The 24,264-nt window shown below is 36.0% G+C and overlaps 3 protein-coding genes across 3 annotated transcripts; 1 reads left to right on the top strand and 2 right to left on the bottom strand.

The window, feature by feature from the left end:
• Positions 1-2,782: 2,782 nt before the first annotated feature.
• Positions 2,783-5,008, bottom strand: LOC129741482 (uncharacterized). Its single transcript, XM_055733223.1, has one exon. It carries the CDS (start codon positions 5,006-5,008, stop codon positions 2,783-2,785), a length of 2,226 nt encoding a protein of 741 aa, XP_055589198.1.
• A 499-nt stretch (positions 5,009-5,507) lies between these two features.
• LOC129741481 (uncharacterized) lies at positions 5,508-7,959 on the top strand. The gene is made up of 2 exons (XM_055733222.1): positions 5,508-6,653; positions 6,754-7,959. The coding sequence occupies exons 1-2, from the start codon at positions 5,508-5,510 to the stop codon at positions 7,957-7,959; spliced, it is 2,352 nt and encodes a 783-aa protein (XP_055589197.1).
• A 1,722-nt stretch (positions 7,960-9,681) lies between these two features.
• On the bottom strand, positions 9,682-11,253 carry LOC129741480 (tropomyosin-like). The gene is made up of 6 exons (XM_055733220.1): positions 11,115-11,253; positions 10,845-11,051; positions 10,611-10,783; positions 10,383-10,549; positions 9,963-10,030; positions 9,682-9,897 (listed from the first exon to the last, which is right to left on the bottom strand). Exons 1-6 carry the CDS (start codon positions 11,211-11,213, stop codon positions 9,682-9,684), a joined length of 930 nt encoding a protein of 309 aa, XP_055589195.1. The 5' UTR covers positions 11,214-11,253.
• Between the last annotated feature and the right edge of the window lie 13,011 nt (positions 11,254-24,264).

Genomic DNA, 24,264 nt, shown 5'->3' with positions numbered 1-24,264 from the left:
ATGCCGGAATGAAATTTGTGGGTTTTAGCAGGTGCGAATGATGCGAGTTCGCTAGTACAAGTTACAAGTGTTAGTACCGGTATAAATTAGTTTAACTCCGATTGAAACTAGTCAAGTGAAAGGGTTAAACTTGTAGGTGACAAAAATTAATGTCGCGAGTTCGCTAGTATAAGTTACAAGTGTAAGTACTGGTAAAAAAATGTTTAGCTCCGATTTCAACTTTTCACTAGTCAAGTGAAAGGGTTTGACTAGTAGGTGACGAAAATTAGGAGCGCGAGTTCGCTAGTCAAACCCTTTCACAAGAGAGGTTGCAAGTTTTGATCGGAGCTTAACTAATTTTTACTGGTATCAACAATAGTAGCTTGTACTAGTGAACTCGTTAGACTTATTTTCGGCACCTACAAGTCAAACCATTTCACTAGAGGAATCGTAAGCTAAGTTGCTGAAAAAAATCTGTGTTTTGTGCGGAAAAACATTCTGACTTTCTGTGATTTGACTTGAACGTTCTGTGATGGTTTTCTGTGATGGAAATAGTATTCAATTCATTGAAAAATCATGAAAAATTGGGTATTTTTGATATTTTACTTGAGAAAAATCAATTAAAACAATTTTATCATGATTTTCCCAAAACAAAGTGAAAACCTTAAATTAAAGTTAACAAAAAAATTGTATTTGAAATATGCACAAAATTTAAAAAAATCCATGAAATCTGTGGATATTTTCAAATTCTGATGAAAATTTTCTCAAAATTCTGTGAAATTTTCAATTTTTCTGTGACTTCCACAATCTTGGTCGCAAGTTAAAATCTGAGCTTTTCTGATTTCTTCCGGAACTAACACTAGTAGCTTGCACTAGCGAACTCACGACACTTTTTTTCGTCATCTACAAGTCAAACCCTTTCTTTTGACTGATCGCAATTTTTGTCATCTACAAGTCGAACCATTTCATTAGAGGGTCGCAAGTTGAAATCGGGACTATACTAATTTCGAGTGGAACTTACACTAGTAGCTATTTACTAGCGAACTTGCGACACTAATTTGTGTCTTCTACAAGTCAAACCTTTTCACTAGAGGGATCGCAAGTTAAAATAGGAAATTTTCTTATTTCTACCGGTACTAACATTAGTAGCTTTTACTAGAGAACTCACGACCCTGATTTTCGTCACCAAGTTGGAATCGGAGCTAAACTAGCTTAACCAGTACTAACACTAATAGCTGGTACTAGCGAACTTGCGACCCTAATTTTCGTCACCTACAAGTCAAACCGTTTCACAAGAGGGATCGCAAGTTGAAATCGGAGCTTAAATAATTTCTACCAGCACTAACACTAGTAGCTTATACTAGCGAACTCGTGACACTAATTTTCGTCACCTACAAGTCAAACCCTTTCACTGGAGGGGTCACAAATTGAAATCGGAGCTAAACTAATTTCTACCGATACTATTTCTAGTATCTTGTACTAGGAAACTCGCGATGCTAATTTTTGTCACCTACAAGTCACACACGAAATTCAAATTCATAAAATTTCAATAATAGTTACGATAGAGATTTCGTGACATTAAAAATGTCGAGGTCGCCGTAACATTTCCAAAAAAAATGTCATTCTAGCAATTACCGACTATCCTCTGACGTCAGACCATTCTTTTTTTCATAACCTTCAAGCTAGTTGCGACATTCTTCCCGCCTGTCATTCGACTTTTTTTCGAGTAACATGTTTTGGAACGACATTCGCAAAAAGAAACGAAGACATAACAAACGACATTTGTAGCAATTACCTTCTCTGAGTTTAAAAGTCGAAAGTCGAAAGGTGAAAATTAAATGTCGAAAGTCAAAACTCGAAAGTTGAAAGTTATACTTAGAAGGCAGAATGGCGATATTCGAAGGTTGTAAAATTAAAATCGATGGATGATAGCAGAAGATCGGAAGTCCAAAGACAAAGGATGAAAGTCAGAAGTCAAATTTCGAAAGTGGATTAAAAGTTGAAAGTTGAAATTTAAAAATGAAATGTCGAAAATCGATAGTTGAAGAATAAAAGATCAAAAGTTGAAAGTTCAAAGGTTGAATGTTGAATATCGAATGTCGAAATTCGAAAGTTGGAAGTCAAAAATTGTGAATAGAAGTCTTAAAATCGAAAGTTTTGAATCAGTAATACAGTTTAGAAATTGTTTTTGATATTCGACTGAGTTGAAATTTTGTAAAATTGGTTGATGAACGGCTTTTCAGTCAATTTTTAAATTCAAAACGATTGTTATTTATTACTGTCCAGACGTTTCGGCTATTTATTGTAGCCTTCTTCAGTGGAAAACTGTAATTTTATTGTGAATTTAGTAACATTGTCATTTTGTTAGTGTTGTTTTGCAAATTTCTACTCACTAATTGTCAGGTTCGTTTCTTGTCTAGTTTCTATTGTAGCTAAACACCAATGGTTGAATTTTCTGTGTGAAAACTGTAGAAATATGTTAGTTCACAAAATCGAATCTCTCCTATTTTTGAACTCACTGCTGCATCAGTAAGACCGCAACGCTTCACCATTTGACAGAGACTACGCGGCAGCGCTTTACTGATGGCGGATTTTATTTTGTGTATTGGTGTTATTGGTTTTATTTATGTCACTAACATTTGTTTTTATTTTGGATTTGGTGTTTTGAGTGTTCGTGAGACTTTGTAAAATGTTAGAGTATGTAGAGCTAAGATTGTTTACATCTGTCCTAAAGTTTAGTGTATTGGTGTTGGTGTAGATGTGGCACATTTCTAGTATCGGGAGAGAACTGGACCTTCGGCTTCTATCGATGATTTTTGGCGTTGTCTAAGTCTATTGTGTGTGATTCGTCGATGATGTGAGCAATGAGAGCAGTGCAATTGTCTCGCATGCTCTGCATCTCTGCATCGGTGCGGGTAATGCCTCTGTCGGATAGCTGCTCGTACTTTTTAACGTTAGACTTGTGTCCAACGAGCCGTGTTTTTAAGCTGTTTCGGCTCATTCCTATATATTGTTTGGAGCAGCTATGACACGGGATGGAGTAAACGATGTTCGGCGTTTCGGATGGGGCAATCGGATCTTTAACTCTTGGCAGGAATATTCCAAGAGGCTTAGGAATGCTGTTGGCGATTCTGATGTTGGCGTAATCATTTTTGATGAGTTTTGCGATGCTGTTCGACAGGTTTGGAATATAGGTGAGCGGAAAATGTTGGAGTTGAAGGCATTCGTCGTTGTGCTGGCTGGACGTGGTGATCGGTGATGTATGTTGTTCTGCTGTTGTTGAGTGATGATGGTTATTGTTTGCTGTCGGCTGGATGGATATTGCTGGTGATTCTACTGAAGTGACGGCTATTTGCGGTTGGATGAATGATGTTGGAGTGGTTGGAGGTGGATGCTGGTTGAGTTGTTTAGTTTTCTGGACTATGGTTGATTCACGGTTTATCAGGCGATTGATGAGATGTTTGGGGTAGTTGTTGAGTCGGAGCATTTTGTGAATGGTGGTGTGTTGTTTCGATGTTTGGTTTCTGGTGTCAAACATAATCACTCGTTTGATGAAATTTCGAGCGACGTTAAGTTTGACGTTGAGTGGATGGAAGGAGAAGTAGTTGAGCAGTCGGCCGGATGAAATTTCTTTACTGTACCACTCGGTGTTTAGGGTTCTATCTTCGTTCATAGAGACGACGGTATCGAGGAACGGGATGCAGTTGTTTTTGGACACTTCCATTGTGAATTGTAGTTTTGGATGGTATGAATTGAATGTGTGTAGAACGTAATCCAGTTGGTCTTTGGGGAGGGCTAGTAACAGATCATCTACGTATTTAATCAGCACAGGTATCTGGAAATTGATTTTTCTCGTACAATTTCTCAGAAGACCTTCCATCACTAAGTCGCATAGAATTGGTGAGGAAGGGCTACCCATAGCAGTTCCTTCTTTTTGCCGGTAGAACTTGTTACCGAAACAGAAATAGCAGCTCTCCAAGCAGAGCTCTATTATTTCGATGAACAGATCTAGGCTTATGTTCGTTGCTTTTCCAATAGTGTCCCAGTTCATGATGATGTCGTGTGTTATGAGACGTTTGGGGGTGTTTGTAAACAGTGACACTACGTCAAAGGACACCAGTATGTAATCAGGCGGTAGTTTGATTTGTTGAAGAACTTTTACTAGCTGGAAGGAGTCTTTGATGTTGTATTGGCTTTTGAACGATGACTGTAGGATTTGAGAAACATATTTTGCCAGTTTGTATGTTGGAGCGGTGATGTTTGGGACGACCGGGCGTAGTGGCAGATCAGGTTTATGAGCTTTCGGCTGGCCGTAGATGCAGGGGCGGATTGGGTTCTTGGATTCAAGAAATGTTGCTGTTTTTTTATCAATGAGTTTGAGCATGAGTAGTCTATTGATGATGTTGTTGGTTTGCTTGGCGATTTTGTTGGTCGGATCTTTATTTAAAATTTCGTAGGTGGGATCGTTGAGTAAATGAAGCATCTTGTTATTGTAATCTTCTCTTTCCATTACAACCATTCTTTTTCCTTTGTCTGATTGTAATATTAGGATATCCTTATTATCAGAGATGAATTTTTTTGTGGTTTTGATTGCATTTTTGTAGAAAGAGATAGCCGGGTTCTTGAAACCTGTCATACGCGTACTGTACAGGTAATTTTGAATTTTATTGACGATTACGCAGCGATTTTTGTCTTGGATTGTTTTATCAGATTTGGTGTTGAGTATTGCTTCTATTTCGGCTATCATATGAAACATCGGAGCTTTAATGTTGTCGCTAATAGGGAGCGCAAATTTGGGGCCTAGGCTGATCAGAGTTTGGACTTCCGGTGGTATGGGTTTTCCGCTTTTGTTGAGTATGGCACCACAGTTCAAAGTGGGTGTTTCTGTATCTGGCGTATTATTACGAGTAAGACGTCTGTAGATTTTGAACTGGGTCTTTTGGGTTTCTTTAGTTTGGATTTTCAGAAATTTAATATGTTGTGTTTCGATAAACTTTTGGACCAGATCATAGCTTGTAGCGGAAGTCATTTGTAATTGGTGATGTTTTAATTGATGTTGCAGCTGTTTTATCCGATAGAAAGTATGTTTTATCTCTATGTTCAGCACTGCTTTTTTGAAATGTTCTGTCGTTTTTTGTAGTTTGTTTTGAAATGGGCTATTGATTTCCAAAAGAGGGTAGATGCATTTTAGTGAGCAGTCTATATGCGCCGGAATGATTCCTCTTTTTCTACAGCTGATGAGAAAAACTTTCCTTACAGTCATTTTACATAGCTTTGTGTCAAAGCTGTGTAAAATGACTGTAAGGAAAGTTTTTCTCATCAGCTGTAGAAAAAGAGGAATCATTCCGGCGCATATAGACTGCTCACTAAAATGCATCTACCCTCTTTTGGAAATCAATAGCCCATTTCAAAACAAACTACAAAAAACGACAGAACATTTCAAAAAAGCAGTGCTGAACATAGAGATAAAACATACTTTCTATCGGATAAAACAGCTGCAACATCAATTAAAACATCACCAATTACAAATGACTTCCGCTACAAGCTATGATCTGGTCCAAAAGTTTATCGAAACACAACATATTAAATTTCTGAAAATCCAAACTAAAGAAACCCAAAAGACCCAGTTCAAAATCTACAGACGTCTTACTCGTAATAATACGCCAGATACAGAAACACCCACTTTGAACTGTGGTGCCATACTCAACAAAAGCGGAAAACCCATACCACCGGAAGTCCAAACTCTGATCAGCCTAGGCCCCAAATTTGCGCTCCTTATTAGCGACAACATTAAAGCTCCGATGTTTCATATGATAGCCGAAATAGAAGCAATACTCAACACCAAATCTGATAAAACAATCCAAGACAAAAATCGCTGCGTAATCGTCAATAAAATTCAAAATTACCTGTACAGTACGCGTATGACAGGTTTCAAGAACCCGGCTATCTCTTTCTACAAAAATGCAATCAAAACCACAAAAAAATTCATCTCTGATAATAAGGATATCCTAATATTACAATCAGACAAAGGAAAAAGAATGGTTGTAATGGAAAGAGAAGATTACAATAACAAGATGCTTCATTTACTCAACGATCCCACCTACGAAATTTTAAATAAAGATCCGACCAACAAAATCGCCAAGCAAACCAACAACATCATCAATAGACTACTCATGCTCAAACTCATTGATAAAAAAACAGCAACATTTCTTGAATCCAAGAACCCAATCCGCCCCTGCATCTACGGCCAGCCGAAAGCTCATAAACCTGATCTGCCACTACGCCCGGTCGTCCCAAACATCACCGCTCCAACATACAAACTGGCAAAATATGTTTCTCAAATCCTACAGTCATCGTTCAAAAGCCAATACAACATCAAAGACTCCTTCCAGCTAGTAAAAGTTCTTCAACAAATCAAACTACCGCCTGATTACATACTGGTGTCCTTTGACGTAGTGTCACTGTTTACAAACACCCCCAAACGTCTCATAACACACGACATCATCATGAACTGGGACACTATTGGAAAAGCAACGAACATAAGCCTAGATCTGTTCATCGAAATAATAGAGCTCTGCTTGGAGAGCTGCTATTTCTGTTTCGGTAACAAGTTCTACCGGCAAAAAGAAGGAACTGCTATGGGTAGCCCTTCCTCACCAATTCTATGCGACTTAGTGATGGAAGGTCTTCTGAGAAATTGTACGAGAAAAATCAATTTCCAGATACCTGTGCTGATTAAATACGTAGATGATCTGTTACTAGCCCTCCCCAAAGACCAACTGGATTACGTTCTACACACATTCAATTCATACCATCCAAAACTACAATTCACAATTGGAAGTGTCCAAAAACAACTGCATCCCGTTCCTCGATACCGTCGTCTCTATGAACGAAGATAGAACCCTAAACACCGAGTGGTACAGTAAAGAAATTTCATCCGGCCGACTGCTCAACTACTTCTCCTTCCATCCACTCAACGTCAAACTTAACGTCGCTCGAAATTTCATCAAACGAGTGATTATGTTTGACACCAGAAACCAAACATCGAAACAACACACCACCATTCACAAAATGCTCCGACTCAACAACTACCCCAAACATCTCATCAATCGCCTGATAAACCGTGAATCAACCATAGTCCAGAAAACTAAACAACTCAACCAGCATCCACCTCCAACCACTCCAACATCATTCATCCAACCGCAAATAGCCGTCACTTCAGTAGAATCACCAGCAATATCCATCCAGCCGACAGCAAACAATAACCATCATCACTCAACAACAGCAGAACAACATACATCACCGATCACCACGTCCAGCCAGCACAACGACGAATGCCTTCAACTCCAACATTTTCCGCTCACCTATATTCCAAACCTGTCGAACAGCATCGCAAAACTCATCAAAAATGATTACGCCAACATCAGAATCGCCAACAGCATTCCTAAGCCTCTTGGAATATTCCTGCCAAGAGTTAAAGATCCGATTGCCCCATCCGAAACGCCGAACATCGTTTACTCCATCCCGTGTCATAGCTGCTCCAAACAATATATAGGAATGAGCCGAAACAGCTTAAAAACACGGCTCGTTGGACACAAGTCTAACGTTAAAAAGTACGAGCAGCTATCCGACAGAGGCATTACCCGCACCGATGCAGAGATGCAGAGCATGCGAGACAATTGCACTGCTCTCATTGCTCACATCATCGACGAATCACACACAATAGACTTAGACAACGCCAAAATCATCGATAGAAGCCGAAGGTCCAGTTCTCTCCCGATACTAGAAATGTGCCACATCTACACCAACACCAATACACTAAACTTTAGGACAGATGTAAACAATCTTAGCTCTACATACTCTAACATTTTACAAAGTCTCACGAACACTCAAAACACCAAATCCAAAATAAAAACAAATGTTAGTGACATAAATAAAACCAATAACACCAATACACAAAATAAAATCCGCCATCAGTAAAGCGCTGCCGCGTAGTCTCTGTCAAATGGTGAAGCGTTGCGGTCTTACTGATGCAGCAGTGAGTTCAAAAATAGGAGAGATTCGATTTTGTGAACTAACATATTTCTACAGTTTTCACACAGAAAATTCAACCATTGGTGTTTAGCTACAATAGAAACTAGACAAGAAACGAACCTGACAATTAGTGAGTAGAAATTTGCAAAACAACACTAACAAAATGACAATGTTACTAAATTCACAATAAAATTACAGTTTTCCACTGAAGAAGGCTACAATAAATAGCCGAAACGTCTGGACAGTAATAAATAACAATCGTTTTGAATTTAAAAATTGACTGAAAAGCCGTTCATCAACCAATTTTACAGTTTAGAAATTTTAAATTTTAAAATCTGCTGTCGAACGTCAACAGTTGAAAACTCAAAGTTCATAGAAGACAGCCAATTTTCAAAATTCAAAACCGAAATCGATCGATGAAGTTTCAAAACTAATCTCGAAACTCTAAAGTAGAATGTCGAATTAAAATCAAAAGTCGAGAGTTGAATGTCGAACAACAATGTCAGTTTGAGAATATATGGAAATAAAATTCTTATATTTTCATATATTTTCCTTAATTTAAAAAAAGCAGGACTCCGTATTCAGATCTCAGAATTTGGTTTATGTTACGATATTTTTAATAATATCCCAAATGAGTTTTCAAATTAATTATCGATAACACTATCAATTATTTCATTGGATTATTTTGATTATCATTTATGTACCTGTTTTTGTTTATCAAAATAACACAACAATTTGCATCACATCAAATAATCAAGTAGCAAACACCCAATTTACAGAGAACTCCAATTGTAGCTTTAAATGTGGACAATAAAATGATAGCTATTTAAAAGAACAACAAAAAAACGAAAAAAGAAAACTATTACAACATACACATACACACACGTATCAATTCCAAGTCAATGAATATATACAGTTGAAGAAAAAAAACAAAAGATAAAAAAACCAAGAATTAAATGAAACAAAATACAGCCCAAAACTGTTATAGCGCAGTCCAAAATGATAGATACGAACACTAGGGTTAAAACACTATAATATTGATGCTGAACTTTGGCCGACTTGACAACAAAACGTTCAAATACATATGAGTAAAATTTAAATAGGCTCGAATAACTGTCACTGGTTTAGGCTGAATTTGCTAATTTTTCTTTTGGTTTTAATGAACAATTTCCGTACCATTCCTGCCAGAAGAGGTTGGATCATAAACCGAATATCGAATCGAAGAGAGCATATTAAAAGAAATTTTATTAAATATATCAAAAAATTTATGGCGCGGTAGCGAAAAAGACTAAATTTAAATAAAGAGAAGAAAATACAATGAAGAGAACCCCCTATAGCTGGAAATCCGTTTGCCTGTTTTGATTCGCAGAAAAAAAAACTGTTTCAAATTAAACAATGAAATTATCAAATTCAATCGACAATTTCCCCGTAGGATAAATTGATTTTACGCTTGAATCTTAATCTTTCCAAGCTCCAAGGCGAGATGCGACGACGGCCGATGTCGCCGATCGAGCTTGATAGAAAAAAAGATACTTATATAAATGAGAAAAAATGTCACAAGAAAAAAAGAAAATTATTAAAATTTACAAAAAAATAAAGTGGTTATTTTTTTCAAGATGACATCCATGAAAAATAATAAATTAAAAAGTCAAAAGTTTAGAAACTTACTTATTCCGATGATTCCGGAACTGGTTCCGGTTCGGGGAGATCTGGATCTACGATTGTTGGAGCAAGTTCCGAAGATTCATTTCGAGCCGCTTGTTCCAACTGTTCGGTGAGATATTTCTGAAGCGTCGCCATTGTGGTCATGTCGTTTTTCAACTTCCTGCTAGTTTCACGCTCCTGTTCCAGCTGATCGGTGAGCAATTTAATGTTTTCTTCGAACTAGAAAGCAATCGATTGAAAATGGTTGCAGATTAATAATAGTAAAATCTGTTAATTTTATTTACCTTTTTCGAAAAATCGTCCAGTCCACATGGCGAAACACTTTGCTCCATCTTCGACGACACAACCTGAGCTGAAAATTCAACAATTTCAAGTATAATTAACAAATATTTAAGCTTTGAACACAAATGCATGCATGCATTTTTCTTTTCGCCATTTTGCCCCTTCTCTTTTTCGTCCTTTTCATCTTTCGCCTTTTTGCTCTTTGTTTTTTTAGCCCTTTTATCATTTTGCCTTTTTGGTCAAGCTGCCCTTCTTTTTTAACGAGATTTTCATCCTTTGGAATGATTCATCCCAAAAATCTGCCCTTCTACCATTTTTATTCTATTTTTTTTTTTAAATCGAAATCATAAAACTTGCTATTATTTAATTCTGGATTATGGATTAAAGATTTCGTTTTACAAAATAAATTTGTTTCGACTCACCTTCCAAGTCCAGTATCTTGCGTTTCAATGAACAATTTTCATCTGTCAAGGTTGCCAACATATTTCGGGAACTAATCAAAGCCGACGCCGCTTCTTCTGTCAAACGATCTGAAGCTTTGGCCATGTTTGTCAATGTTTTCTGATCAGTTTCCAAGTTTTCCAAAGTGCTGAAGGAAAATAATATTTAAAAAACTCAAATTCTAATCGTTACTCAAACAGCAATCTTACTTATGCAAATTATCCATGGCCTTCCAAATGCGGTCGATCTTTTCGGCCGGCTGATCCCAGTTATTCTGAAGAACTTTGATCTGTTCTTGCAGTTTGTTGTTGTCCCGACTCAATTCGATTATCTTAGCCTGAGATGCTTCCAGTTTTTCATTGAACCGTTCCCGTTCGTTTGTCTTAAAAAAGTTAATCAACGATTAGCTTCATAACAAATTTAATTATTAAAAGAAATCATACCATCGCTTCCAGATGGACGTTCTGCCGGGCGGCGTTTTCCATGAATCCGGTCCGAATGGCGTCCTTCTGGTTCAAAGCGTCCATCGTGATTTTCAGCTGATCTCTCAAATCGGAAACCTCACGTTGATAGTTCTTTGCGTCCTGCTCGGCGATCGTCTTCAACCGGGTGGACTCATCCAGATCCGTTTTGAGCGTAGAAACTTCGTTCTAAATTTTAAACAAATTTAATCAATAATAAAAACACCAAAAGGTAATCAAATAGAAACTAACTCTTTTCGACTGCAGCTCACAAATGCACTTTACCAATCGATCGCGGATATTTTCGAGATCGAATTCACTTTTGGAAAACGAAAACTCTTGGTTGTCCATTGCGAAACTTTTTTGATTATATTATAACTAAACAAATGATAACCGTCAGCGGAAACACGTGGTCTAACTTGTAGTAGTGAGGCCTACTATGCTAGTGCTTGGGGACCGAAAATTGGATTGTCACTCTCTTTACAACCAGCGCATTGAGAAAAAAAATTGCGCTCTCTCGCATTATTTCAGCCGGAGGACTGAGATAAAGGGAGAAGATACGTCAATGACACAAGTTGTGCAGCCAATGATTGAAATTGTGGTAATTTGTGGAAATTAGAGAGGAAAAATGCAAAGGTTTGATTCAAAATGAGAGAAACCAGTGCTCAGAGAGAGATAAAATGTGCGAATTGTTACAATTTGTGAAGCAATTGTGGAATTTTTATCATTATCATTCTAAATGCAATTCTTTCTCTAATGCAAACCCTCGATTTCAACAGATGCGCAGCGTGACCTGATTGCAAGCCGTACGAATCTGTAGATTTGGCGGAAAACGGAAAACATGCCGATTTTTGTGGCTTGATATGACCTTTTTTAAATGTCAGGAAGAATTTTCGTTAATCCTTAGAACACCGTAGTAATTTTCGAAAATCCGAGAAATCCTTAAGTACTTAGAATCCTAAAAATGCCCAAAATCCGTAGATCTACGGTAGAATCTGTAGATCTGGCCACGGTGTAAGTACGATTAAGGTACCGGAAAACATCCTATTTGTGAAGTTTTCAACGCTTAAGTCAGCTTCAGAGATGAATGGCTTTAAGAAATGTAAATTCAATTGAATAGATTAAAAAAAGGGTTGAATCAGCATTGAACTTTATGCGTACGATCATTCTATACGTGATGTACATACATACCGCTGCAAGCTTTGTATGGAGATTTCAAATTCTTAAATTTGTACACCTCCCATAGCTTTTTTGGTTGTTTTTTGTTGCCAAAGATAGCTATAAAATATATGAAAGCGATCCACCCAGTCCTGAATTAGCGCAACGAGTTTTAATTTTGTATGCAAAAACTAAATTTTTCATTCCAAAATTTCCAGAGATGTACTGAAAGTTTCAAAAATTATAACTTTGAATGTAAAATATTCCTTGGTTCTTGCAGTACAATTCATGTGAACAAAGCACAAACCTAACTGGTACCCTAGAAAAGATATTAAATGTTATACAAAATTTTTGTTTTCAAATTTTTTTTTTTAATTTTAGCTTTCAAAGCTGTGTAACCGTAGAATGAGAATTGGCGGTTTGCAGCTCGTAACAACACTCAGAGGGACCTGCGATCAAAATGATGATGTTAAGGATCCAAGGGTCAAAACGCGTAGTGTTTTTGAAAAACATTGAAAAAAATATCAAAAAATCAGTGTGAAATATGATTTTATGAAGAAGAAATTGGAAAATATGGTAAGAAAAAGCTAATTTCGTAATCATGTAATATTTTTAATATCATGTTTATGGTTCAATTTCAGCCAATTTCAGTTCTCCGAAAAAACATCCTGCGTCATTCAACAACACGTAAAATAATCGATTCTGTTGTCAAGGTGCGGCTTCAAAACTAACAGAGGTTATCATAACGCCAAGCAACGGATGAAATACCGATAGGAAAATAATGAGATTATAAACGTAACGCCAAAACGAAATTCACAAGCAATCTTACTGGAATCAATAGATTAGTGGAAAGACGTTCTACCTGCTAATCTGCAACATTTGGTTGAGGGACCCGAGATCAATTTTTTTTTTGGGATTTTAAACCAGTTGGTTTATTCATCCCCAGCAACCCGAGATCAAGTTTCCGGATTAATTCAACTTTTTGGATGCTGTTGAACTCGATAAAACAGGCAAGACTTGCCAACAAATTTGACGAATGTTTCAACAGCAGCTGAAAAAACATATGGGAGCACAAAGTCATTTTTTGCAGCGAGGGAAGGGGATGATAAAAAATATTGCGAAAAACAATTGAATTGAATAAATTGCACGAAACCTTGTATGCAACAAAAATGCATACTGTATCATGCACAAAACCTATAAATGAAGTAATTTTTTCGAAAAATTTAATAAAAATAAGAATACAAAAGGTGAAACAATTCCTATTTTCCAATATTTGTATTTTTTTGGTGTTGTAATCTTCTGGATATATGAATATTTTTTCGAAATTTAAATGGCATACTTCAAACTTTATTTATTCCCCCATTCGGGTTTTTTAGAAATTTAGAAGGGGACGAGGGAGTTGACAATAATAGAAATTGATATTTGTTCCAGCCTAAGTCAGGGGCGGTCCTAGAGTTGGCTCTTGGGGGGGTGATTTTCCTATTTTCAAAAATCAGTCATTATAAAGGAACGTTAACATCTGGTGAAAAAACGATCATTTAAGTGAACGAAAAGAGAGGGAGGGGTTGCGGGGGGGGGGGGGGGGAGGGGGATTGTCAGTTGCAAATGAGTCTACAATATAAGCTGCACACTGCTCCTCCTTCCCACATGAATTTCACTGAACAACATGTATTTAAAAAAGGATGAAACAAGAGATGAAAAATGAAAACTTTATCAAAGTTTCTCTTCATACTCATTTCAGTATCCTTCTACACAACTTTCACATCCTTTTATAAAAAATCCAGCGAATCTATGATATTCTCTGCGAAAAAATTTTGATATTTTTTTTATTTGAAAATGTAGAAAAAAAAATTTCAAGCTATCCTAATTTTTTCCTGAGCTTCTAAATATTTGCGCTCTGATCTATATATATAAACATGAATTTCTGTCTGTCTGTCTGTCTGTCTGTCTGTCTGTCTGTCTGTCTGTCTGTCTGTTCCCTATAGACTCGGAAACTACTGAACCGATTCGCGTGAAACTTGGCAGGTGGGGGTATTGGAGGCCGGGGAAGGTTCCTATTATGGATTGAGACCCCTCCCTCTCTCATGAAGGGGGGGAGGGGCCTCCCAAACAAAAGACAATTTTTTGCATAACTCGAGAACCAATCAAGTAAATGGTTACAAATTTGGCATGGGTGGGTACATGGGTGCGAGGAATGTTTCTAAGAATATTTGGTACCCCTCCCTCCTTCCAGTTGGGAGATAGAAAGGGGGGAGGGGGCCTACCTTACATTTTTTTACAGAACTGGAGTGCTAATCAAGCTAATGGAACAAAATTTGGCATGGGAGGATAGTGGAATACGAAAAATGGTTCTTTGATTATTTCAAACCCCTCCCTCCTTCCATAGGAGATACAGGAAGAAGGGGGGGGTGCTTTCACCAATTTTTATTGCATAGCTTGAAAACTATTCGAGCAAATGAAACCAAATTTGGCTAGGAAGGGTATATGGGTACGATAAATAGTTCTATGAATATTTGGTACCCCTCCCTCCTTCCAATGAGAATATAGAAAGTGGGGAGATAGCTTCTTTGAAACTTTCCGCATAACTGGATAAATAATCAAGCAAATGGCAACCAATTTGGCGTGAGAAGGTATTAAATTACGATAAATGTTTCTATGATATTTTGAAAACCCTTCGTTCTTTAAGTCTGAAAATCTTAAGGACGGAGGGTCCTCCCATATCATTTGTACATCCCTCAGGAACTTAGTAAGCATATGGAACGAAATTTGGCTTGCGAGGGTATTTGAGCACGGGGAAGGTTTCTGTGAATATTTGGTACTACTGCCTCCTTCCAGTGGGGTGATATGAAGGAGAGGGAAGAGGGGGACTCCTTTGCAATTTTTCGCATTATTTGAGAACTAATCAAGCAAATGGAAACAACTTTGGCATGGGAAAGCATTTGGATACGTAAAATGGATATTAGCTTATTTGAGACTTCTTTCTCCTTCAATTGCGAATGCAGATAGGGAAGACGGAAGCTCATATATGTATGATTGTTTTGCATGAACCGAAAACTTATCTAACAAATGGAACCAAGTATGACATGGGAACAATCATTCAATTTAGCAACTGGGGAAGACTTTGGCATAGGAGTGTATTTGAATACACGGAATGTTCAATCTTTATCCCCTTCTTCCAGGTAGGGGATAGGTAGGAAGAGCGGCTCCGATACAAATTTTATAGCATAACTCGACAACTAATAAATCAAACGAATCCAAATTTGGCATGAGAGCGTATTCGAGCACAAGATATGTTTTTTTTTCGGTAGTTTAGCATCACTACCACAAATCAGTGGAACGATATAGAGGGAAAAAGGGGCATTGATACAATTTGTTTAATATTTCGATAACTTATCGAGAATATAGAACTAAATTATCATGGAAGCAAATTGGAGTACGAGCAATGTTTCTTCGATGGTTTGCGAACCCCTTCTCTTGCCAGAGGGGAGATATACAAAGGGGAGAGGGTCACCCATTGTTTGAATAACTCGAGAACTTATCGAGAATGGAGTCATATATAACGTAGGATCGTATTTGTATACAAGAATTGTTTTTCTGATGTTATGATACCCACCTTCCTTCAACTAGGGATATAGGAATGGGGGTAATTTGTATGATAATTCGAGAACGAATAGGTAAAATAAATGTCCCATGATGTTATTTTATTACTAAAAATGTTTATATGATAGTTTGAGATAGTTTCATATTTATATGAATAGTCTTCCCAAAATCAATCATTTTCACCGAGTCATGCTTGACTACATTCAGAGCCAAAAAATCAAAGCAGTCAAATTTTCCTTCTTTAACCAAATCATACAAACAATCATGCATGACAACGACGCTTTCGTATTTGAAACACTTTTGCGATACATGATGAGGTAAAAAAGGACGCAGACTATCAGCAACGAACGTCTCTATGCTGATTTCTTTCCCTTGACGACGTTCAACCTTTAGGATCATAACTGATATGTATCCGTTCTGAGCGATCTATGTAGGCTATCAGATGATTTTTTATTTTTCGCTTTGCCTAGAAGGACAAAAACATGACTAGGTAACCGCAATGAACTGTCCAGCATGTGCTACAGCTTTTTTGAACATGTAGTCCTGGTATTTAGTCAGATTTTTCCTTTTGAAACATTAATGATCGTCTATCAATAACGAGCATTATCAACAATGATGCGAGGATAAGACGTTCGGGAATGATTGAGGGAGCGACGTTCAAAATGTATCACCAAGTATGTCGATCACCGTCGATAAGCCACGTGACGAATAGCAACGGTAGCCTCCGATGGGGCATGGTATATCTTCTTGTATCAAGTTAGTGTTGATTTTCGACATATGTTCAATGGGTACTTTTACCACGTGCGTATCACAGCACTCGGAGGAAGCATCATTCTAGCTAGAAACCATTCCTGATTGCTTTTCTTGAGCGATTTTCCAACCATTGTATATGAAAAAATATTTTGGCATAAGGTATAAACTTATGAAGCAAAGAATTCTAGAGTCATAAAAAGGATTAAAACACTGATTTTAAAAAAAATAATCAATATTTGAAAATAAATAAAATTGCAAATTCATTTTTAAAAAACATTTAAATGATTTTGAAATTGAACTTAAAATTTTGTGCAAATAAATAACAAGTTAAACAAGTCTCAAAAAATTTTGGAAGGTGTAGCAAAGCACACCGGGTCAGCTAGTATTTTATAATTTTTCGGAAGTATTTTACTTTTCACCGATAAAACCGATAAACTAGTTTACAAACATAACTATCGGGCATCAAATTCTTTATTGGGATATTTTACTGAATCGTGATTTGGAAATTTAGTATTATTATTTTCAAATTTGGGAACACAAAATTTAAAATCAATACTTTAAATATAAATTAAGTAGAAAATACGATTATTAAAATTAGTTTCTTAAAATGAATGTTCTGGAACCTAATTTAATTTCATTAACTCTATAATTTAAAGTTATCTTTAAAAAATTTCAATTTTAATCGTACTAAAACAAATAAATTATAAAAAAGTATAAGTCTTTTTTATTGTTCATTTTGGTACCTACACATAACATAAAAATGAATTATAATAAAAAAAAATTAAATGAAGGGTTAATTCGGAAAGTTAATACTTTTCTTTAGTAAAGAGTCTCAATTATTTACAATTGAAATAGCCAAGCTTTCAGATTCAGAATATCAAACTTTAAGCTAAATTTTAACTTAAAATTTCAATATTATTGTGTAGATGAGCTGAAAGCAGTATCGGTGACATAATTGCTGTAGATCTTGAAATCCAGGAGTGTTGGTTCAAAATCACTGAAAGATCTTCTGACTGCCTTGCCTTGTTATCGAAAAATTAGTGAAATGATGCGGGGATAGTTTTAATTCACAAAGGAAAAATTAAAACCGAGATAAACTGATCTTGAAAGATTTTTGCGTCCCAAACTCGATTTTTTTTTCAGATTTTTTGTCTTCCTTCTTTTTTTCTGGCATTTAGAAACTTTAAAACTAAGCAGTTTAGAGTGAAATCGATCAATGATTATTGATGAAGTAACTAACCTACATGAACAACAAAAAATATGTAAAATCTTTTCATTATCCTTTATTCATTCAACGATACAGATTAGAAGGAAGAATGCCAAAAAGTGTCTAATTCCCGCGAGAAAAAAAAACACAATACAGATTTCGTCTAGATAATCTTCGTATTTTACAAAATGGGGAAACAAACTTACTTCTATGATTTTTTCTCATGGTAAATTACTCACAGTCTTTATCAAAATTGATCATTAATCTTAAACCTTTTTTATCTTTTTGATATTTTACACTTTTGCTAAAAAGTGCACAAATTTTTTCAATGAACCTTGTGTTTTCAAAATTTATACCGGAAACAAGAATGTGAAAATGTGAATTTTGTTTCCTTGTGTTATACCTAGTTTTGAATGCAGATTTTGGGTTCTGGAGATGAATTTGAATCTCTATCGCCTACACCAATTACTTCATATTGAAACAGCTTTTATAAATGCTTATGGAAGCTTTTTGCTACTCAAAACTTCATCAAAAATGAATTTAATGCGGCATCAACACTTGTTGTTTAAAACGAATCAATTTGTTTAGTGAAATATTGGTGACTAAAAGACAAAAATATGGATTGGAAAGTTAGACGGTCAATTGAAGTCATACGTTTCTTAAACGCCTACTGGAAAACTGATCACTCCGATGTATATTTTGCCTAAAATTTAAATTTCTTACAATAAAGGCAATTTAACACTTGGAAGCCAAAGTTTTTTTTACTTCTTAGAGCGACCAATATCTGTTAATCCATTTAACATGGTAGAATTTCTAAAAATAAAAAAAAAATTGAAAATCACATGATTCCGTACGATTATAGGTAAATTATTTTTTTCATTGTTTGCTTCTAAATCTGAGCAATTAATAAAGAAACTGCATATTGAAGGCAATAAATGTATGACGACAGCAGAACAAATATTTCAAGTATTTCAGTGTTATAACCATATTCACCCCCCTATGTGACTTTATCCATTTTGCCATTTCATTAAAAATCAAAACAAAATCGAGAATTTAGAAGCTTTGATGCAAATATCAAATATTTTACGATTTTCTCGTGTTAATTTAAGCATATGGGGGAAATTAGTGACAATTTAAAAAAAAAAGTTGTCCTTACATTTCATTAACAGCAAATTCAAAATCAACACTCAAAAACACACTTTTGTTGAGTTACTTATCAACAAAAGTTATTTGGTATAATTTAGTCCAGTGAATCGCAAGTTACAGCTGCTTGAGTATGGTGGACCGACTTTTTTCAATATTGAGCTTTTGTGATAAATTAATTTTTTTGTTGATTACACCCCCACGGAGTGGAAAATTTTGAAAAAATAAATGCACACCTACTAAGAAAAGTTCCAACTTTTTATACAAATTCGAGGTTTTGTGGGTATTTTATAACGGTTTTTTACCGCTTGAGGGAGGGGGGGGGTGACCACTCCGATTACCCCCCCCCCCCCCCCTCCATAGGACCGCGCCTGGCCTAAGTATATCTTCGAAAATGTTTGCTGCTGGAAAGGGTTTCAGATAAAAAGTCGAATTGTCTTGTATTTACTTTACACTACAGTAATATCCGTCATTTTCGAATTCGTTAGTACGACATTCTACGAAAATATTTTTTGTTTTCCTAAAAAGTTTCAAGTAATGCGCCTTAAAAATTTAGCTACAGTTTGCTGCCTACATGGATGGAAAAACTGCTCAGATACTCAGATAGGCTTATCCAATGAAAGATTGTGCAATTCTATCCTTCTGCTCCCCAAGCTGTACGGGGAGAGATGAATTGCACTGTAATCAAGAGTGAGCTTCACCAGCGTTACCACATATAGGGGAGAATGAGGATACTTGATCCCTGGGGATACTTGATTCCTTAGCTATATCTCGAAACTGGAATGTCTTACAAAAATCAAATGTTCTAGAAAAATGTGCCAAAATGAGCAAAATAACAATGCTTGTAGTTTAAAATTTTTTAACAAAATAATTGTTTGAGTAATTGAACTTTGTTTGAAAAATTTCACAAAATGTAACTTGAAGATCTTTTTTCATCACTTTAAAATGTTCCTTACATGGGAAAATAATGAAAAAAATATTTATTCCAATGTATCAATCGTTCGAGCGTAAAATGAACTTCGTAATGCCATATTATCAAAGCAATGGAAAACTCTCAACTTTTTTTAGGAAAAGTTTTCTAAAATGTTGATTATGGGTACAATTGATCCCCTAAAGTTGGGTACAATTGATCCCCCTTCCAATCGGCATATTCTTCTTCTGAATTGATCGTTATGATTGCTGATTACGAAATTACTAATATTTATCCATAAACTAATATTTATCAAACAATTGTCTGAAGAAAAGAGCAAAAATAATTAATTTTCTCTTAATTATAAAAATTTGCGCCTTTAAGTATGCAATGTTATTAACGTTGAGACAAAGTAATAGAGTTTTCTTCTTATGTCTGCTATAAATTGTGAAATGAGAACAAACATGACCAAAATAGTCAATTAACATTCTATCTTGGGGTTTTGTTTGATTTTTATACAAGGATAAGGGCTTCCTGAATAAAATATCAAGTCTCCTTCAATAGGGGATCAAGTCTCCCCTAAGTTCAGAAAAATCGCATTTTTTTTACTCCGCGGAAATGCTTCTAGTTCATCAACGGGTTCAAGTATCGTTTTAATTTTTGGAGCATAGAAACTTGGAGTTACAAGCTGTCAGAAAATGTCAAAGACGGCGAGTTGCTAAATTTTTCCAAAAAGATATGGTGAAAATAAGAAAAGGGGATCAAGTATCCTCACTCTCCCCTACAGATTTTTCTATAATCATAAAGATTATTTTCAAATTTTTGGAACCATGAATCTCTATATACAGATTACAGATTTTTGGAATTCCTACAGATTTTCAACCCCCCGCAGCTTTCCACTGTTTACTATTAGGTGAGAATTATCTTCTCTTTTTTTCATCATATCTTTTCCAACTATCCGTCTTTTGCATTTCCTGATAGGGTGTAATTTCAAGTTTATATGCTTAAAAAATAAAAGAGAAACATGAACCCGTAGATGAGCTAGAAGCATTTTCGTGGGACGAAAAAAATGATGATATTTTTTAAGTTTAAGGAGACTTGATCCTTTGTTCAAGGTGCCTTGACCCTTGGCAGAAATAGAAAAAAAACCTCAAGATAAAAGGTCCATTGACTATTTTTGGACACATGGGTTTTAAGTTTAGTTTATCAGTTTTAGACAAAAAGAATTCTAAAAGTTTGTATACTACCTAATAGTCATTGCATACTTAAAGGCGCAATTTTCTAATTTTCAGAAAAAAGCACTTTTTTAGCCCTTTTTACCAGCAATCGTACTAAGCAATGATCGAGATATATTCAAAAGAAAAATAATATTTTGAACTCGAGGGAATTAAACCCATAACATACATTTTATAAAACTTTCAATTAAAAACCATGTGATGTTAATATTGCTATTCTACTCTAACGATTGGAAAAAATATTTTTATTGTAAATTTTTCATGTGGGAAACATTTTAAAGTAATGGAAAAAGATCTTCTAGTCTCATTTTGTTAAATTTTTCGAACAAAGTTCAATAACACAAGAAATTTAATTTTTAAAGTTTTTTTTAGATAAGAGCTTTGTTGTGTTGTTCTATTTGGCACAGTTTTCTAGAACATTTGATCTTTGTAAGACATTCCGGTTTTGAGATATAGCTAAGGAATCAAGTATCCCCAGGGATCAAGTATCCTCATGTTCACCCCTAAAGATTATGCTCGCGGTGAACAAAGTCTTTAACTTTTCAAGACCGCCGAGCGTATGAAAACATATTTTTAAACAATCTATCATCCCACAAGCATACCTATTGGGCCGTTCAAATATTACGTAATGCAATTTTCGGTAATTTTCAACCCCTCCACCCCCCCTACGTAACACATTCGTCTCAGATTTTCTATCCTAAATCCATAAAACGTAACAAGCTCTTACATCCCCCCCCCCCCCCTAAACGCGTTACGTAATATTTGAATGGCCCCTATGATGCAGAATTGTCAAAATAAAATCGTTTTCTACTGGCAAGCTTCGAGCTTTAAAATGAGGCCTGTTCGATGAAAATCTTGGCCATCCATGCTTCAGAAAGCTTATCCAAAACACCTTACTCCAAGGAATGGTTTCTACTTTTTGTAAAAAAAAAAAATGCTTGTAAAAGTCAAGTAAGAAACTTTCTAACAACACGAACTAAAGATGCAATTCTCGAATGCAAACCATTGAATGAATTTGGGGAAAAACCAAAAAACCAAAGAAGTATGAAATCAAAATTTTGCTTGATGAAAAATCAAGATAAAAGTGATAAATGTTTGAACAAAAAATTCATGTTTCAATGAGTTTATCATTCATTCCGACCTTTGGATGCAGAATGCTTTGAGAATATATCCAGATTAAATAGATTTTTAAGCTTGAAAATAGAGATTTTTATACCTTAGACGCGGTACTCTTTCGTTTTGATATTGCTGGCAGCAATTTGTGTAGTTGCGGCCAGGAATACCAAGGTCCATCTTGTTGCCAGAACGACTTTTATAGACTCGGGCCCGAGGAAAACCACCTAACGTTCCAGTGAGAGACGTGCTAGTTGTGCTAGATTTGGACTACATGACCGAAATCTACATCTTTCTAAAAGCTATCGATCTCCGTCAATAACCCTGTTTTATTTTCATATTTCCCTTTCTGTCTTCTTTTTTCCTTTGAAAAAGTGCTAAACTAAGAAAATAATTGTCAAAAACTCAAAACGACTGCTCCTCAAAACTTAAACGTATGAGCCGTTTCAAAAAAAGGATTGTAAAAAAAATACAGATTTTTATGTGGCAACGCTGGCATTCACATCCGCTGATGAAGATAGTTCCCTTCCCCGAAAAACCTTCCTTCAAGATTTTAGACTTTCATCAGACAGTTTTTTTTAAGTTTCCACCAGTGATGCGAATGTCATCCAAAGGACAGTCGGGATCGTGACAGTCGCATATCATTTTCCAATGACATTAGAAAAGATTTCAATGACATTGACGATCATTCAAAAAAATGTTAAACGACTGGAGAAAATGTTATTCAGTTTTGCAATGACAGTCGCTCAGAAAAATGTCTTCGAATTATTCCTCTCGATAACATTTTTGACTTGTGATAGTCGAAGATTCTGTTGGTCCTCTGACTGCAACCTGTATACACATCTCAGGTGGCGATGGAAGTCCCGTGCTAAGTGTCAGTAAAAGTTTTTTTTTGTAAACATTGTATCCAAGACAATTCGTGACGTCAGTTGCATTTTCAAACAAACAACCATCATCGCTGTACCAGCTAAAACTAGAGAAAAATAATCATTGCCAACTGCTGTTTACGATTCTCGCCTAGGATACATAAACATCCTGGCAAGTGACGTAGGCTTTGTTTACCTTTTTACTTTTTGAATAACGAGTTCTGTAATAGTGTGCGTGTTTGTTCATCATCTCTTTGTACCACACTGTCGGAATGACATTTTTGAATTTTAGATTGTGTGACTGTCATGGAAAAATTAAAAAAATGTCATAATTTTGACAGTCATGAAGTTCATTGGCCACGGTCAAACTGGCCGGTTCCGGAATCCAAAAAATCAAATTGATCAGATTTTAACTTGTGAAACATAAATAAAACGCTCTTGTACATGATGAGAATTGATATAAGAAGTGGTTCGAGGCCATCTGGTGCTGGCCACGGCCAATCTGCCCGTTTCCGGAATCCGGAAAATAAAAATGATCAGATTTCAACTTGCAACACATCAAAAGAAAGCTCTTGACCTGAACATGATGAGAATTGATAGAAGTGGTTCGGGTCAACTAGTTCTGACCGGTTCCGGAATCCGAAAAATCAAAATTATCAGATTCTAACTTGCGACACATCAATTGAAAGCTCTTGACATGTACATGATGAGAATTGATAGCAGAAGTGGTTTGGGGCCATCTGGTCCTGGCCACGGTCAATCTGGCCGATTCTGGATTACGAAAAATTACGTGGAAAACTTAGATTGGGTTAGAGGTTTGCCAGCCGGCCAGATTGTCCTATCCACATCCAAAACCCTCCTTTATAAAACTAGCAAGGAACCGTTTTAGCTGTAATAACATATCATGGAGATTCCAATGAATGTTACGATTATGATTCTGTGACAAAATGTTGAATGTCGCCGTAACAATTGCCAATATGAATGTCATCGAAGCAACGACCGACTTTCATCTGCTTTGCTTAACATTTTTTTCCCAGTCTCGATGCAAGTTGTGACATTCATCCCAGTTATCATCCCATAGCGACCAAAAAAAGGTCATAACACTCATTAACTAAAAAGCTCGACATCCATACTTTTTCAGACATGTTTCCAAAATCTTCCAGACTTTTCTAAAAAACAGTTGGCATCTGTGAAGGCCCATTGTGTAGAAGAGGAATGAGCAAACGCAGTTTTTTGTTGGTTTCGTTTGTCGTTTACGAGAAAAGGCGCTGCTCTCCGAATCAGAGGTGCCAGGGGTGTCCTGATTTTTCAGGATTTGTCTTGATTTTTGAGAGACCTTCCTGGTTTTCGAAAACTCTTAAATTGCCCTGACTCTTCATTTTTAGTCTTCAAAATGTCCTGAATTATCTTGATTTTC

The sequence above is a fragment of the Uranotaenia lowii genome, chromosome 2 (genome assembly GCF_029784155.1).
Source record: "Uranotaenia lowii strain MFRU-FL chromosome 2, ASM2978415v1, whole genome shotgun sequence".
NCBI lineage: Eukaryota > Metazoa > Arthropoda > Insecta > Diptera > Culicidae > Uranotaenia > Uranotaenia lowii.
The sequence above is the reverse complement of the archived record's forward strand: the minus strand, read 5'-3'. Positions and strand labels throughout refer to the sequence as shown.

Excerpts from the sequence above, each read along its gene's own strand:
- LOC129741482 (XM_055733223.1), bottom strand. The coding sequence starts at position 5,008 with ATGACTTCCGCTACAAGCTATGATCTGGTCCAAAAGTTTATCGAAACA.
- LOC129741481 (XM_055733222.1), top strand. The coding sequence starts at position 5,508 with ATGACTTCCGCTACAAGCTATGATCTGGTCCAAAAGTTTATCGAAACA. Across the intron at positions 6,654-6,753 it reads CACCAATTCTATGCGACTTA|ACCAACTGGATTACGTTCTA; the intron begins GTGATGGAAGGT and ends CCCTCCCCAAAG.
- LOC129741480 (XM_055733220.1), bottom strand. The coding sequence starts at position 11,213 with ATGGACAACCAAGAGTTTTCGTTTTCCAAAAGTGAATTCGATCTCGAA. Across the intron at positions 11,052-11,114 it reads GTGAGCTGCAGTCGAAAAGA|AACGAAGTTTCTACGCTCAA; the intron begins GTTAGTTTCTAT and ends TTTAAAATTTAG. Across the intron at positions 10,031-10,382 it reads CAAGATACTGGACTTGGAAG|CTCAGGTTGTGTCGTCGAAG; the intron begins GTGAGTCGAAAC and ends TTGAATTTTCAG.